General features: G+C 35.5%; 1 protein-coding gene across 1 annotated transcript; it reads right to left on the bottom strand.

Moving 5' to 3' along the window:
- Window positions 1–2,742: 2,742 nt before the first annotated feature.
- On the bottom strand, window positions 2,743–3,663 carry LOC124959415 (olfactory receptor 4P4-like). Its single transcript, XM_047517889.1, has one exon. The coding sequence runs from the start codon at window positions 3,661–3,663 to the stop codon at window positions 2,743–2,745; it is 921 nt and encodes a 306-aa protein (XP_047373845.1).
- Between the last annotated feature and the right edge of the window lie 13,402 nt (window positions 3,664–17,065).

Genomic DNA, 17,065 nt, shown 5'->3' with positions numbered 1-17,065 from the left:
GTAAGAAACGTAAATTCTCCAAATATGCTCTTTTGTAGGCTGCAGAAGCTAATTTACTTCCTGTGCATTTCCATATAAATAGTATGATATGTTTTCAAAATTATACAAATTGCATCTTCAGATTTTATTGGAAATTATTTCAATCCAGAGATTAACTTGAGAATGTTCACAATGTTGAGTAGTCTGGATCATAAATACATCTGTTTCTATTCATTAACATAATCAGATTCTCTTAGCAAGGATTTCAGTTGGTAGTGTACGTGTCTTGCTCATATTTTGTAACCAATGGCTGGGGATGTAGTTTACTGGTAGGGCACTTTCCTAGCATGGGTAAAACCCTAGATTTAATCTGCAGCACTACAAAAACAAACATATTTAGTCACCATCATTCTTAAGTATTTTACATTGGTGATGACATTTTAACTTGGTTATGGTAATCATTTTGAAATATATATAAGCCAAACCATCACAGACAACTTAAATATGTACATTTTTTAATTCATCTATCATATCAAAAAATCTAAAAAAAAAAATAAAAATGCAATTTCTGGTTTTTATTTGCCAGTACAAACTATATGAATGATTTTTGTATGTTGATCTCACCCCTCAAACTCACATTACAAACTCAAAGTCACATGTATTGAGAAAAACATACTGAAAATGTCTTTAATCACAAGAAATTGATGGTCTATGTAGAAATTCTAAGAAATATACAGGAAAAATTGTATAAGTACCCGAGATTGATGAGGGAGTAGGAATTAAGGAAGCTCCTCTTTAGTTCTATATTTGAAATATTTTGTAAATGATAACTATTATTTTTTCATTCATATATGGTAGATTTCATCTTTAAAGCTATCTAAAGAGAGGTTAGGAGGATGAAATTATGAACTGGGCAAAAATATAGACCCAAAATCTATGTGAGACCCTACATCCTTCTGTGGCATATACAACTCACTGTCCAAGCTCCCTTTGTGAGCTTAAACTAGATTGTGGCTCATTGTACATCAGAAATATCATAAGTCCAAATAAAATAGTACTATTTCATAAACTTTATCTGAAGCAACAAACCAATACACATTTAGCAAAGTCAAAATATTATGGAAAATTGGTGACAGAGGTACATTGAAAAGAATGACTATTTGAAATCAGAAATGCTTTGAGATATCAAGGATGTGTGATCAAAACCGCAGGACTCTCTGGGGTTTTAAAAAGAATATAAAAATAGCCTACAAGTGCATAAATAAAACTTCCCAATGGATATCTAAATAGAGTAAACAAAAAAGTGAAGAATAAGGAGACTATGGTAGAGGGAGGAAATCAAGTAAAATTAAGTACCTTTTGCTAGGTTTGGCCTCCAGTCCTTCTTAAGTCCCCAACTAGGACTTCTAAACTACTTCCAGGCTGGCATTTCTGACAGTTCTCAAGTAATATGTTTCTTAGTATTAATGGAGTTCAGGTGACTCTAGAAAATCATTTAATAAAATTTAGTAATGATTGATATTTAAATTACCAAGAAATTCCCATGTAATTGGATAGATTTTTTAAATTTCCCATTTGCAATAATAAATATTTGCTAAATATGTATGCTTATTCTCATATGCATGACAAAACATTTTATGTTTCTCCCACATACTTAATACATTGATGTTTTAGTAGATACAAGGCAATATGAGCTTCCTAAAAAGTGAATGCTAGGAAAAATACCAAGCAATGAAAAGGCTAAACAACAAAATTTTTGCAGTATAATCAAATAACATTTTCAAAATTTATTCAATAAAAGTCTGGACTTTTGAGAAAAACAAAAAAGTGAAAATAAAGTGCTTTGGTTTGGTTTTTGTTTTCTTTTGTTGCATAGCAGTCTTGCTATTAGGATTTCATTGATATACTCTCAAAATCTGCAAGGATTGCATGCTATAAATACATGTACACAATCATCCCACAACACAAAATGCATTTCTAGACACCATATTTCTGTACTGAAAAAAAAAATCCAAATGCTCTGTGGAAAAATAATACAATAAGGCAACTAAAATGAAGGTATGAATAAAGTAACTAGTCAGAACCAACTTTCTTTTAGAATGGACAGAATATTTCCCGAAGATATTCCAGAGTTTTGCACAGTTTAGTGAGGGGAAAAGTGAGTAGTTATATGTATCATAAGTTCTAAGATTTGAAACGTGAATAAAGGCGTGACTTTTCCTTCATGTTGACATGACTATTGAGACAGGATTAATTCAAATCAGGAAAGTCAGTGAAATTTAACTCAATTATTTTTTTATTAATGTACAATTGTTAATGACAGAAGGAGATAATCTAGACCCTTAAGAACAGTACATATCAGTAAATAAAAAGAGAAAATACTACTTTAGGAACAATTCCATGTTTGTTTACTTACTCCTTAACATATCAGAGTCAATTTCTAGACAAAATATATAAATTCAAAGAAATGTTAAAATATAGCACATAATCTTCTGGTTCAATCAAATGATAAAGACATAATTCATAAGAAAAAACTAGAGTGGAACATAGGATTATTTAATAGATAGCAAATGTACACAGAATACCAATATAATAAGAGGGAAAAATATAACTGATATATAGGCAGGTCTTCAAAATATTCCTGGAGAGTGGCAGGTGGAGATTATCTCTAAGATGTGAACTCTCCAGCATAGGATCTGAGTCTCAAATGAGAGCAGACTGGGGACACAGTGGGAAGCAGCACGAATCTCCCTGCTTATTCAGTTATTGATGTGACATTCGAGCCCATACCTTCTGCATGGCAATTTTCATCTCCATATTTCTGAGCGTGTAGATGAGAGGATTCAGCATGGGGGCGACCACAGTGTAAAACACGGAGATTTCCTTGTCCTTGTTCTCACTGTCGGCAGGGAGCACGTAGGTGTAAATGCAGGGCACAAAAAATAGAACAACTACTGTCACATGAAAGCTACAGGTTGAGAGAGCTTTGCGCCACCCTGCAGAAGATCTTGTCCTAAGGTGATATAAAATCAGTAGATAAGAAGGTACTAGAACAAGAAAAATCACAACTACCACCATCCCTGAGTTGGCGATCACTAAGATGCTAACAACGTGAATGTCTTTGCAGACCAATTTCAAAAGAGGCTTCACGTCACAAATGTAGTGATCTATCTGATTAGGACCACAAAAAGGCAGCCTGAGCACCATGAGCAATAGGGCAATGGAGTGCCAAAAACCCACCCCCCAGGCCACCACGACCAGCAGGTTGCACTTCCTCCGGTTCATGATGGCCATGTAGTGCAGCGGCTTGACGATGGCCACATAGCGGTCAAGAGCCATGGACACCAAGATGAATATTTCCACACCTGCCAGCAAGTGGGCAGTGAAGAGCTGAGTCATGCAGCTGTTATAGGAAATGGTTTTCCTTGCTGCTGCCAAGTCCCTGATTAGCCGGGGAACCACGGTGGAGGTGTAGCACAGGTCCATGAAGGAAAGGTGGCCCAGAAAGTAGTACATGGGCTGCTCGATGAGGGGACTGCAGGTGATGGTGAGCAAAACGAGGACGTTCCCCACTAAGACCGCCAGGTAACAAAGGAGGAAGAGGACAAAGAAGAGCAGTTCTATCTCCTTATTTGTCCAAAGCCCCATGAAAACAAATTCCGTGACATTTTTCTGATGCCCCATGAAGTGAACTGGAATCCACGGTGCACAGCAGAAGCTTAATTTGTCTGAAATGAGACAGAACATAGTATATCTTAATAGCCACTTTTCTGTTTTGGAGATTTTTATAAATTATAAAGATATGTAGAAGTAACCAAAGTTATATAGGGTTAATCTTTCAAATCTTTTTAGATATAAATAGTCCTTACATTTATAATGATATTTAGTGAAAGCATGCTTTATACTTCAGATTTTTATAAACATTTTAAATGAATTAACTCTCATGAAAACCCAGGAAGGAAGGTTCTGCTATTCATTTTACACATGAAGTAATAGAGGAATAAAAGGGGTCTGTTAATTACACAAAATCATTAAATTATTTAAAAGCAGACTAAAGATATAAAACTGGATCCAATGCCAGATTCCACACCTCTAAGAGGCCTGCAACATTTTCCACAGATCAAATGGAACTGCAGCTGAGTACCATCCCTGTAATAAAAGTGGGGGTGTCTTTCATCATCTCTGTTATTTTTATAACTCTATAATTTGAAGAAGACTTCTTCTATATTTTACATATAATTTACCTACGAAATTTTATCCCACTACTGATTCATAAACCCAGTAGAATTAATATTTATTTTTTTAAAGGTACAAGACTCTTAATCATAGTAGAAAAATAACCTGATAATAGTTTCGGTGCCTCTCCATGGTATGTTGGGTCCAAGTTCACGACATGGAGAGGCTGGAAATAAAGAACCGTGGGCATCAATGCTGACCATCTAAGTAGAGGAGCACAGTGTATTACTATATGCAAACTTTACCTTTTCCCTAAGATTTTTAAAGGCACATTTTAGAGGTTACTGCTAATGCACTAGAAACTGTAGGGATCTTGTAGTCTTCGGATGACAGTTTGAAGGACCTCATGCACCCTGTTTATTTAATCACACCTTCAGGCTGTGCAGCAATTCTGCTACTGTGCATCTGGGAACAGACAGCAAATACATTGAAATTTTCACCTTTAACCAGGATCTCAATGTCCCTGTAAATAAAAAAAAAAAAAAATTCTTTATTTCAGACTCTGTATTCTTTCAGTGGAATAAGTGAGAGACCATTATGTTTTCATGGGCAGTCCCTCCACAAAGGACCATGGAGTAAGTGCCCTCTCAGATGCTCTGCTAACTAAGATGTTGTTGACACTGAGCAAATCGTCCTCTCTGAGTCTCCTTCTGCTGGTAAGCAGAATGATGCTACTCAATCTTCTTGCTGTATGCTGAAAGCAAGAAAAAGGAGTTCATGTAATAATATATGATACAACTTCCCAAGTCCACAGAACAGCCCTGCCCTCTGAAATCTTTTGCAGAGGAACAAACTCTTGTAAAGGGAAGTGAATCTCAATATTTTCTCTTGATGTTTCCAGCTATTGGATTTTGTATCTACCAAAAGGAGAAATGTTGAAGTATACATTTTAAACACACATTAAGCATACAGAAAAATGTGAGTGTTGCTGTGCTCATTTCAGATTCCAATTTTGTTGGAAAATATATCAATTGAAAATCAAAGGAATTTCTGGATAATTTCTCATTAAAGTTATGGTACAGAACTGTAGAAAACTAGAATATTGAAATCATAGAAAGTACAAATCTTGCTTCGAAATATTTCCTTGATTTTGACAAAAGCCCCAGTATTTTTAAACATTGATTCAAGACTGCCCTAGTTATAATGATTGAATATCAGTTAGGATACTACAGAACTATAGGGGCAAATATGCTTCAAAGCAGTTCCCAGAGCCTTTTCTAGGAGCCCTCTGAAAAAGCCACCTCATGTTGAAATATCCCAGGTCCCATCCTGTTCATAAATCACTTTTGTTCTTACAATACTGAAATTCTCAATGTCTATGTCTCCGTTTCTGTCTATGAATACATACTCTCTCTCTCTCTCTCTCTCTCTCTCTCTCTCTCTCTCTCTCTCTCTGTCTCTCTCTCTCTCTCTCCCTCTCTCTCTCATAGAAACACAAGGGAGTAGGAGTGAAGAATTTTGAGTCCATTTGATCACATACCATTCACTTTAAGTGCATTTTCCAAAAGTTTCTCCTTTACTATGTAAATTCTTTGAGAAACTTTTTCTGTGCAAAATTGTTTGCAACGTTATGTTAACTTCTCTTTGCCAAGAAAAAAGAGAAATCCATTGAAGTGTCAATCTTGAGAAATGGGTGCATGACTGAAGTCCAGAGAATATGTGGATAGTATGAAACTCCATCAGGAACAATTTTATATGTTTTTCTGTTTAACTATTTATCATATTTTCAACTATAAAAAATTAAAATGGAAAGATATAGGCATAATTATTTGATACAAAATGTTTATGTGGCATAATTATTAATATGTTATGGGCATGGTATTAAATATTTTTCATTCACTTATCTATTACATTTTCCCATGGCCCAAAGAGATATGTGTTACTGTATTGTTGTCCCTTTTTGCAAATAGGAATATTACAACCGAATTCAAATACGGAAGTTTACATCTAATCTATATTTGTATGTTTCAAAGGCTCATACTTTCACAATGATTGTCATACACAAATTCAGTGGCTTAATAACTTTTCGCTCAAATGAATTCATTCTCAAATTACCAATTAGCTTTTCCTGAATGTCTGTTCTTAAAGAAAACTATCATGAGGCTGGGGATTTAGCTCAGTTGTAGAGCACTTTCCTCACAAGTGTGAGGCACTGGGTTCCATCCTCAGTACCACACAAAATAAATAAACAAAATAAAGGCATAATGTCCATCTACACCTAAAAATAAAAACAAAGAACTAATATTAAAAATATTTCAGAAGAACTTAAAATTAAAAATCAATATTTACTAAAATCAAATTATATGTAAATTGATGTCCAAAACTTCAAAGATTTTTCCCAGTTTAAGAAAAATATTTATGGTAATTTTGAATCATATTTCATATTTCTCTGGAATGTCAAGGTTGTTCTTCAGACTGATTCTTCTTACCTTTCTCTGTACCATGAAACAACAAAATCAATATAGAAAGCAGCTGTATCCCCTTTTGGATCTTCAATGCACAAAACCTTTTAGGACACCATTACTGGGAATACTTTGAATTAAAAGACTTAGATGGACCAGAGGGGAAAAACTCCCATAGGCATTTTTGTTTTGCAACAAAAACATGAGTAGCTATATTTGTAAAAATAAAGCCAGTAACATAAAAGTGCTCATACAGATATCTTTAAGGCTTTCCTTTATTTCTCTTTAGGGTCTTGATGTGAGTGATTCTGTAATGTTATAGCATTGATTAAATGTGATTTCCCCCTCTCAACCAGAATAATTTCCTTAAAGTCTAAACTCACTGATGTTATGTAATATACTTTTAATAAATTCTAAATTCTTTATTATCTAATTATATCAATGAGCTATGAAACTATCATAAGGGCATTACCATTATCTTCATCAATATTATACTCAGAGTCATTGCCATTACATAAACATTTCAAACTAATTTCTCAACATTTAATTATGCCCTTGGAAGTTTAGAACACATGTTCACTCTTATGTATTCATACATAGTACTCTTTGACTACTAGTTATATATGTATAATACATATTTTTGTACAATATATAGTAAATTCTTTCCTATTTTCATTTGTTTCTCTTTTTTTTTTCTTTTTTCTGCCTTTCATCCCTCTTGAGTAAGAAAGGAAAGAATTCAGTAGACACTAAGGGAACAGGTTATATAAATCACATTCGTTAGTTCATAGCAGACCAACCTCATAGGTCTATGCAAGTCCTTCCACAGACATATTTTATTTTCCAATTTTTATATCACTCCTTTCACATCTCCTCATCTTTCTGAATAATCACAGTCCTATAATTAGCATATCAAACTCTCAGTAACCCCAGGATATCACATCTTCCAGGAGTGTTTCTTATAACTTTGCACAACTTGAAAATGATAGCTTACTATACTCTCCTTAAATTATAACACTTTCACTATACTACCCTGACTGATACTTTTGTATAATAATATAGCCTCATATATATGAAACAATATTAGATAAACCCACCTGAGGAAATAAATGAATTCACCTTCAAAGTGGAAGATTTCAATATTCCTATCTCCAAAACTGATGGGTAAAACTGGCACCAAGTAGAAAGAATATAAAAAAAACTCAAAAAATTATAAATATATAAAAGTCTATATATAGTTATACATCTAACAAAGAATACATGTTCTTAGCATAGAATAATATTTACAAAAATTAAGTATTAAACCATGCTGTCGTTTGGATCTATAAATGTTTTTCCAAAGAGCTCATGTGTTACACACTGCAGGAATGTTAAGAATTGAAATTATTAGATTATCAGAGCAATAAACTCAATCATGGATTAATCCACTTGGTGGATTAATAATTTGAATTGAATCCTAGATAGTAACACTAGGCAAATAGGGTGTGACTGGAGGCAAGAGTCCCAGTATGGTCTTAAACTATACCTTGTCCCTGGTTTTTGCTATCACTCTCTTGTGCACTCTCTCCCCTCAACTCTATTTCTCTCTCTGCTTCCAAGCTGAGCAACTTCTCTCTACAACACTTCCTCCATCATCTCAGGCCCAGAAAAGTAAAGTCAGCTGACCATAGAATGAAATCTCTACAACAGAGCTCAAAATAAACTTTTTCTCCTCTAAGTTTTTCTTTTCAATTTGGCAGCTCAGACCCAAGAAACGGATTCAGGATCCTGGCAAGTAGAAGAAGATGCAAGATGCAGTTGGGATAGTTGACATGCTTTCTTTGAAGGTGGCAATTGACCCTAAACAGCTCCCAGCCTCAGTTTGAGCCCCCAGCCAGTTTTGTTTTTCCCCCTGAGCCCTTTCCATATGTCTTATTATATTCAGGCCCAACAAAGAAGGCACACTGCCAACCGGATTCATCAGTGGGCACATGCTCACAAGAAGTGTTGATGACCTTGAGGACATACATTGACTAGAGGGTTTGAGACCTTGACTATACCCTGAAAACAGCCCACCAGAAACCTCGATGAGGGAGCACGACTACAGCTGTTTGGGCTTGCCCTACAAAGACAGAGAAACAAACTGCATAGTCAAAGTCATCTGATACTTGACAAAAATGCCCAAAATATATGCTGACAAAACGATAGCTTTTTACACAAATGCTGTAGGAAAACTGAATATTCATATATAGAAGACTGTAACTAAATCCTTATCTTCCTGCCTGCACAAAAGTCAAACCAAATTGAACGAAAGACCTAGGAATTAGATCAGAAACTTTAAAACTTGTATAAGAAAACATAGGGTGCAACATATTGGTGCAGGCTGAAACTTTCTTAAAAAGACCTCAAAAGTACAAGAAATAAAACCAGGAATTAATAAGTGGGACATTATCGAATTAGAAATTTCTGCAAAGCAAAGGAAAAAATTAAGAGCATGAAGACAGAACCTACAGAATGGCTGAAAAAGCTTTGCAGCTATTTCTCCCCGAGGAGATTGGTATCCAGAATATAAAAAAGAGCTCTAAAAATTAACACCAAATAAATAAACAACCCTATCATGATAAATGGAAAATAGAAGTAAAAACATTTCTCAAAGAAGAAATACATATGGCCTACAAATGCTAGCAAAAATATTCAACAACCCTGGCAATCTTGACAATCAGGGAAATTCGATTCAAAACTTCATTGAGATTTCATCTCCCTGCAGTCAGAATGGCAATGATTAAGAATACAAATAACAATAAATGTTAACAAAGATATTTGAGAAAATCAAACTTTCATACATTGTTGTTAGGACTACAAATTAATAGAACCATTTTTGAAAGCTGTATGGAGATTCCTCAAGAGACTCTGAAAGGAACTACCATAGGACCCAGCTATCCCACTACTTGGGATTTATTTCTAAAAAATCATCATACTATAGTAATACATTCATACCAATGTTCACAGAAGAACAATTACAACCACCAAGTTATGGAACCAGTCCAGGTGCTAATCAGCAGTGAATGGATAAAGAAAATATGGTATACGCACACAATTGAACTTTACTCAGCCATAGAGAAGAACAAAATTGTGGCATTTGCAGGTAAGTGGATACAACTGGAGAATATGAGGCTAAGTGAAATAAGCCAGAGTCAGAAAGTTAAAGGTCTAGTTTTTCTCTCATATGTGGGTGTTAGAGAAAAATAAATGGCATCAGTAGGGTGGGTGGGCGGGGGACAGAGTCCATAAAATTAGAAGGGAGTTCAGTAGAGTAGGGACTCAAAAGGAGAAAATTATATTTCATGTATGCATGATTATTTCAAAATGAACATGATATGTAACTATAATTCACATATAAAAACATCAAAATGATGGTGTATCAAGAGCATACAGGGGGCTGTGTGTGGTGGTATGCACCTCTAGTCCCAGAGACTCAGGAGGCTGAGTCAGGAGGATTTCAAGTTCAAAGCCAGCCTCAACAACTTAGCAAAACCCTGAGCAATTTAGGAAGATCCTGTCTCTAAATAAAACATAAAAAGTGCTGGGGATGTGGTTCAGTGGGTAAGTGCACTTGAATTCAATCCTCAGTATCCCCCCAAAAAAAAGAAAGAAAAAAAGAGAAACTGAAGAACATACAAAGGAATTATACAACTATAAACATTTCTCCAAATATGATTAAAATCACTAAAAAGCATATGAAAGTATTGTAAACATCATTAATTATTAAAGGAATGGAAATTAAAAATTACCACATATAAATTCATTTTTGCTGGATGCCAGTACTAAATAAAAATTTATTTAAAACAGGTTTTCAGGATGTGTAGTATTTGAAAGTCTTGTACTATAGTGATGGGAATGTTAGATGGTGTACAGCTACAGGGAAAAAGCTATTCTGCTTCAAAAATACATCCTAAATAATTAAAATCAGGTGTTCAAACAAATGTGTAAAATGCACATAGTTATATGCACACTAACAAATAAAAGCAACTTGATCTCACCAGATAAATTTGCAACCAAACTGTGATTTGTTCACGCAACAGAATATTATTCAGCCATATAAAGGAATAAAGTGTTGGTACATGCTTCAGTACCAATGACCCTTGAAAATGTGCTAAATGAATGAACAAAAAAAAAATCATATAAGGTGTGATTTTATATATATATATATAATATATATAGTAAATGTATACACATCGAAAGTGAATTAGTAGTTGTCAAAAGCTGAGGGGTGGGGAATTGGAAATTGAATTCTTATAAGACAATAATAGCTAGAAACCTAGAATAGTGAATGCAGGTAGAGCAGAAGACAGAGCAAGAGAGAAAAGATGGAGAGGGAGAATGGAAAATTAATCATACAAAGAATAAAAGACATAGCCAGGTGAAGTGGTACACATCTATAATCCTAGTGACTAGGGAGGCTGATACAGAAGGACAACTAGTTTGAGGCCAGCCTCAGCAAACTAGTGAGTGGGACCCTGTCTCAAAATGAAAATTAAGAATGACTGTGATATAGGTCAGTGCAAAATGTCCTCCCTGATAAAGTTAATACTCAGTATCAAAAAGAAAAAATAATAAAGAAAAGAAAGAATAACATATAGTATTATACATTTGTTCCATCTTTAGCATCAACTTTTGAGAGATAAAAAGCATGTAATATTTGTGTCTCACTTATCTCACTTAGCATAATGACCTCCAGTTCCACCCCTTTGGCTTCATATGATAGGACATAAATCTTTTTAATGTATGAATAACATTTCTATTGTGGATTTGTACTAATATTTATATACATTCATGTGTGGATGGGCATCTGGGCAGATTCCATTTCTTAGGTATTCTGAATGGTGTGGCATTAAACGTGAGTGTTCAGCTATCTCTTAGATATGAACGTGTTATTTCCTTTGGATATACCCACAGAAAGGGCTAGCAGAATAGTAGAGAAGTTATTTTTACCTTTTAGGGAAACCTATGTACTGTTCTCCTTTATAGCTTTGTTCGTGTAGATTCTCCCCAACATGATATGAGTTCCCTTTTCCCCACACCCTCATCAATATTTGTTACTTTTCCATCATTTGAAAATGACAATTCTAACTGGGATAAGATGATGTCTCTAAACAGAAGGAAACAAAATAGTAATGAAAAGTTCAATGAAACAATATTTTCTCTTCTGTCAGTTGGTCCTGGAGCAGCGCAACAGGAGCAGGGCCCTGAGATGGTGGACTAGAGGGAGGCTATGTTCCTTATAACTCCATAATTCTGGTTTCAAGCAGAGGATATCTGTTTCTTGATTGCTCACTGTCAGGTGCCTGTCATCCACCATTTGCCTGCCTCTGGCCTGTCCATCGTCTGCCTTATACCTATCCATCACCCAACTCATGAGGTTCACCTCCCGATCTTCCAACAACAGTCAGCAAACTGATGGCTGACCACCAGTGGAGCAGCAGCTGCCTGTTGTTGCCTGGAAGTTCACTGTTACAGTTCCAGCAGGTTTGATTACACGTGGCTGTCGCCATTTTAAGACAACAGCCAGGTCCCGTAGGATCCCTGGGTGGACTGACTGAGCCCTGTCTCCAGGATCCCTCAGCCCAACTGATCACTCCTTGCCTCTGGAGCCCTCACATCGAATGACTGCTCCCTGCTGCCAGGACCTCCACACCAACTGACTACATTCTATCACCGGGAACCCAGACTGACTGATTGTACCTGGCCTCCAGGATCCCACAACCACACCAAACACATCCGACCTCCAGGACACTCGCCTGTCCAAACACACCCCACCTCCAGGACCTCCAGCTGACCACGTCCACAACCCGAGCTGCAGCTTCCCATTTGGAAACATATTTGGAAACCAGAGCAGCCATCTTGGATAAGCCTGGAAGCCATAGCTCCCATCGTTATGTGGGGCAAATCACATCCAAGATGCCTGCTGGAGACTTGAAGCTCATTGTCAGGTACCTCTCATGCATCAGGATACTGAACACTGGGAGGTTTTATTACTATATGACTATTACACTGTAGATTTTCTTTTTTCTCCTTATTGAAAATTTTTAAGTTTTTATTTCTTTACTTTTTGTGGCTCTCTTTTCCTTTTGTTTACCTGTTCCCTCAGAGTCTCTTTCTTCCTTTTTACATGCTAACATCCAATTTCTTTTCATTACACTCTCACCATTTCTATTATCTAGAACTTCTGTATATTCTTTTCTTATTCCATTAACAGCCACATTCTACATCCCTCTGCATCCTCTTTGTCCTCCATTAGAAACTGCACACCTTACTGCAAATCTGTTTGTTTTACTGAAGAATATATTTGAACTCATTCTGTTTATTATGACAATATTGTTATTGTCCTCATAGGGGCTATTTGGTCTAGAATTGCAGAGTGTCTTATTTGGGCACTGCTAATATTGATCTCCCCTTAAAGAAAAGGTTTTGGAAACCTATAGAGCCACAATAAGCCTATAGGGGGAAATCTGCAATACCCCAGATCTGCATTGCTAGAGGGGAAGATACATGAACAACATGAAAAAACAAAGGAAGATTTCTGGAATTGAGAAGGATTTGTTTGACGTACATGGATGAGCCAATGTTTGGGGCATAGATATTTATGATTGTTATGTCTTGCTGATTTATGCTTCCCTTAAGCAGCATGTAATGTCCTTCTTTATCCCTTTTGACTAGTTTTGGCTTGAAGTCCACATTATCTAAAATGAGGATGGATACTCCAGTTTTTTTGCTGTGTCTGTGTGCAAGGTATATTTTTCCCCATCCTTTCACCTTTAGTCTATGGGTATCTTTTTCTATGAGATGAGTCTCTTGCAGGCAGCATATTGTTGGAGGGGTTAGCTTTAGGGTTAGGGTTAGGTTTAGGGTTAGGGATAAGGAGTGTGGTAAGAATGAAGGAAAGAAGGACTGTATAGAGGGAAAAGAGGGGTGGGAGGGGTAGGGGGAAGAGAAAAAATAATGAATCAAACATCATTGCCCTATGTAAACGTATGATTACACAAATGGTATGCCTTGACTCCATGTACAAATAGAGAAACAACATGTATCCCATTTGTATACAATAATAATAAAAAAAAGAAAAAAGAAAAAAAAATAATAAAATAAAATAATAAAATTAAAAAAAAGAAAAAGAAAAAAAAAGTTAGGATAAAAGAAGTTCAGGAATGTTTTGCCCATATGTTTAAATACTTTTTTTGTTCCCCAAATTAACTTCAGTAAGCTTGTAATAAAAGTACTTTTATTGAATTTGTTCTTATTAAAGTACATTTTTATTGTAGTAAATTCTATTAAATTATTTTAATGAATTTGTTATAAACTAAGAAAGATCAATGTATTCAATTTATGTACAATTACCTGATGTAAACATCTGAATTTTTAATGTTATGGCTACAGCATAATTGGAAATGTGAAACTTAGAAACATTGCTTGCTCTGAAAAGAATTAAAATTTTATATTGTTAAAAAAAAAAAAGGGAAGAAAATGATCCAAACAAATCTAGATTCTATATTAATAGAATCCAATGACAGTATGGTAGAAGATGTCAGAAAAGAATTTCAGATTATACATGATTAAGATGATTCATGAAGCAAATATGAGTTAAGAGAGCAAATGCAGGCAATGATTGATAATACCAATAAGCAGTTGAAAGAGCAACTGCAGGAACCAAAGATAATTTCAACAAAGAGATAGAGATTCTCAAAGAAACCCAAACGGAAATCCTTGAAATGAAGGAAACTATAAATCAAATAAAAAACTCAGTGGAAAGTGTCACCAAAAGACTAGACCACTTGGAAGACAGAACCTCAGACAATGAAGACAAAATATTTAATCTTGAAAATAAAGTCGCCCAAACAGAGATGATGGTAAGTAATCATGAACAGAATCTCCAAGAACTATGGGACATCATGAAGTCCAAATTTAAGAATGATTGGGATTGAGGAAGGCACAGAGATACAAACCAAAGGAATGAACAACCTATTCAATGAAATAATATCAGAATATTTTCCAAGCCTGAAGAATGAAATGGAAAATCAAATACAAGAGGCTTAATGAACATCAAATGCACAAAATCCCAACAGATTCACACCAAGGCACATTATAATGAAAATGCCTAACATTCAAACCCAAATAAATACAATTTTCTCATACTAGACAAAGGGTCCAAAAATATGCAATGGAGAATAGATAGCCTCTTCAACAAATGGTGCTGGGAAAACTGGAAAACCATATGCAACAGAATGAAATTAAACCCCTATCTCTCACCCTACACAAAACTCAACTCAAAATGTATCAAGGACCTCGGAATCAGACCAGAGACCCTGCATCTTATAGAAGAAAAAGTAGGTCCAAACCTTCAACTTGTTGGCTTAGGATCAGACTTCCTTAACAGGACCCCCATAGCACAAGAAATAAAAGCAAGAATCAAAAACTGGGATAGATTCAAACTAAAAAGCTTTCACTCAGCAAAGGAAACTATCAGAAATGTGAAGAGAGAGCCTACAGAGTGGGAGAATATCTTTTCCAACCATAATTCAGGTAGAGTGCTAATTTCCAGAATCTATAAAGAACTCAAAAAACTCTACACCAAGAATACAAATAATCCAATCAACAAATGGGCTAAGGAAATGAACAGACACTTCACAGAAGAAGATCTACAAGCAATCAACAGATATATGAAAAAATGTTCAACATCCCTAGTAATAAGGGAAATGCAAATCAAAACTACCCTAAGATTTCATCTCACCCCAATTAGAATGGTGATTATCAAGAACACAAGCAACAATAGGTGTTGGCGAGGATGTGGTGAAAAAGGAACATTCATACATTGCTGATGGGGTTGCAAATTAGTGCAGCCACTCTGGAAAGCAGTATGGAGATTTTTCAGAAAGCTTGGAATGGAAACACCATTTGACCCAGCTATCCCACTCCTTGGCCTATACCCAAAGGACTTAAAATCAGCATACTACAGAGATACAGCCACATCAATGTTCATTGCTGCTCAATTCACCATAGCCAGATTGTGGAACCAACCTAGATGTCCTTCAATTAATGAATGGATAAATAAACCGTGGTATGTATATACAATGGAATATTACTCTGCCATAAAGAATGATAAAATTATGGCATTTGCAGGCAAATGGATGAAATTAGAGAATATCATGCTAAGTGAGATAAGCCAATCTCAAAAAACTAAAGGACAAATGATCTCTCTGATAAGCAGATGAGGACATATAATGGGGGGCAGGATAGGTTAGCATTAGGTTTAGGGTTAGGTTTAGGGTTAGGGATATGGAGTGTGGTAAGAATGAAGGAAAGAAGGACTGTATAGAGGGAAAAGAGGGGTGGGAGGGGTAGGGGGAAGAGAAAAAATAATGAATCAAACATCATTGCCCTATGTATACGTATGATTACACAAATGGTATGCCTTGACTCCATGTACAAATAGAGAAACAACATGTATCCCATTTGTATATAATAATAATACAAATTTAAAAAAAAAGATAGGATTATGAAGGCCGTGAGAGAAACGCATCAGATTACATATAGAGGGAAACCAATACGGATAGCAGCAGACTTCTCAACCCAGACTCTAAAAACTAGAAAGGCATAGAACGACATATTTCAAGCTCTGAAAGAACATGGTTGCCAACCAAGAATCCTATACCCAGCAAAACTAACCTTCAGATTTGAAGAGGAAATAAAATCTTTCCATGATCAACAAAAGTGAAAAGAATTTACAAATAGAAAGCCTGCGCTACAGAATGTTCTCAACCAAATATTCCATGAGGAGGAAATGATAAACAACAATGTAGGTCAGCAAAGGGAGGAACTACCTTAGAGAAAAACCACTGAAAGGAGAAACCAAGCCAAATTGAAGACCAAAAATAAGTCAAATGACTGCGAATAAAAATCATTTCTCAATAATAACCCTGACCATTGATGGCCTAAACTCATCAATTAAAACACATAGACTGGCAGAATGGATTAAAAAGAAAGGCCCAACAATATGCTGCCTGAAAGAGACGCAACTCATAGAAAAGGACATCCACAGACTAAAGGTGAAAGAACGGGAAAAAACCTACCATGCACATGGACTCAGTAAAAAAGCAGGGGTTTCCATCCTTATATCAGATAAAGTAGACTTCAAGCCAAAGTTAGACAGAAGGGATAAAGAAGGTCATTTCATACTGCTTAAGGGAACCATAAATCAGGAAGACATAAGAATAGTAAATATTTATGCCCCAAACAATGGTGCATCCCTGTACATCAAACAAATCCTTCTCAATTTCAAGAATCACATAGACCACAATACAATAATTCTGGGTGACTTTAACGCACTGCTGTCACCACTAGATAGATCTTCCAAACAAAATCCAACCAAAGAAACCATAGAACTCAATAACACAATCAATAACCTAGACTTAATA

Source organism: Sciurus carolinensis, chromosome 11 (assembly GCF_902686445.1).
Source record: "Sciurus carolinensis chromosome 11, mSciCar1.2, whole genome shotgun sequence".
In the NCBI taxonomy this organism is placed as follows: domain Eukaryota; kingdom Metazoa; phylum Chordata; class Mammalia; order Rodentia; family Sciuridae; genus Sciurus; species Sciurus carolinensis.
The sequence above is the reverse complement of the archived record's forward strand: the minus strand, read 5'-3'. Positions and strand labels throughout refer to the sequence as shown.

Coding starts and splice junctions, on each gene's coding strand:
- LOC124959415 (XM_047517889.1), bottom strand. CDS start 3,663: ATGGGGCATCAGAAAAATGTCACGGAATTTGTTTTCATGGGGCTTTGG.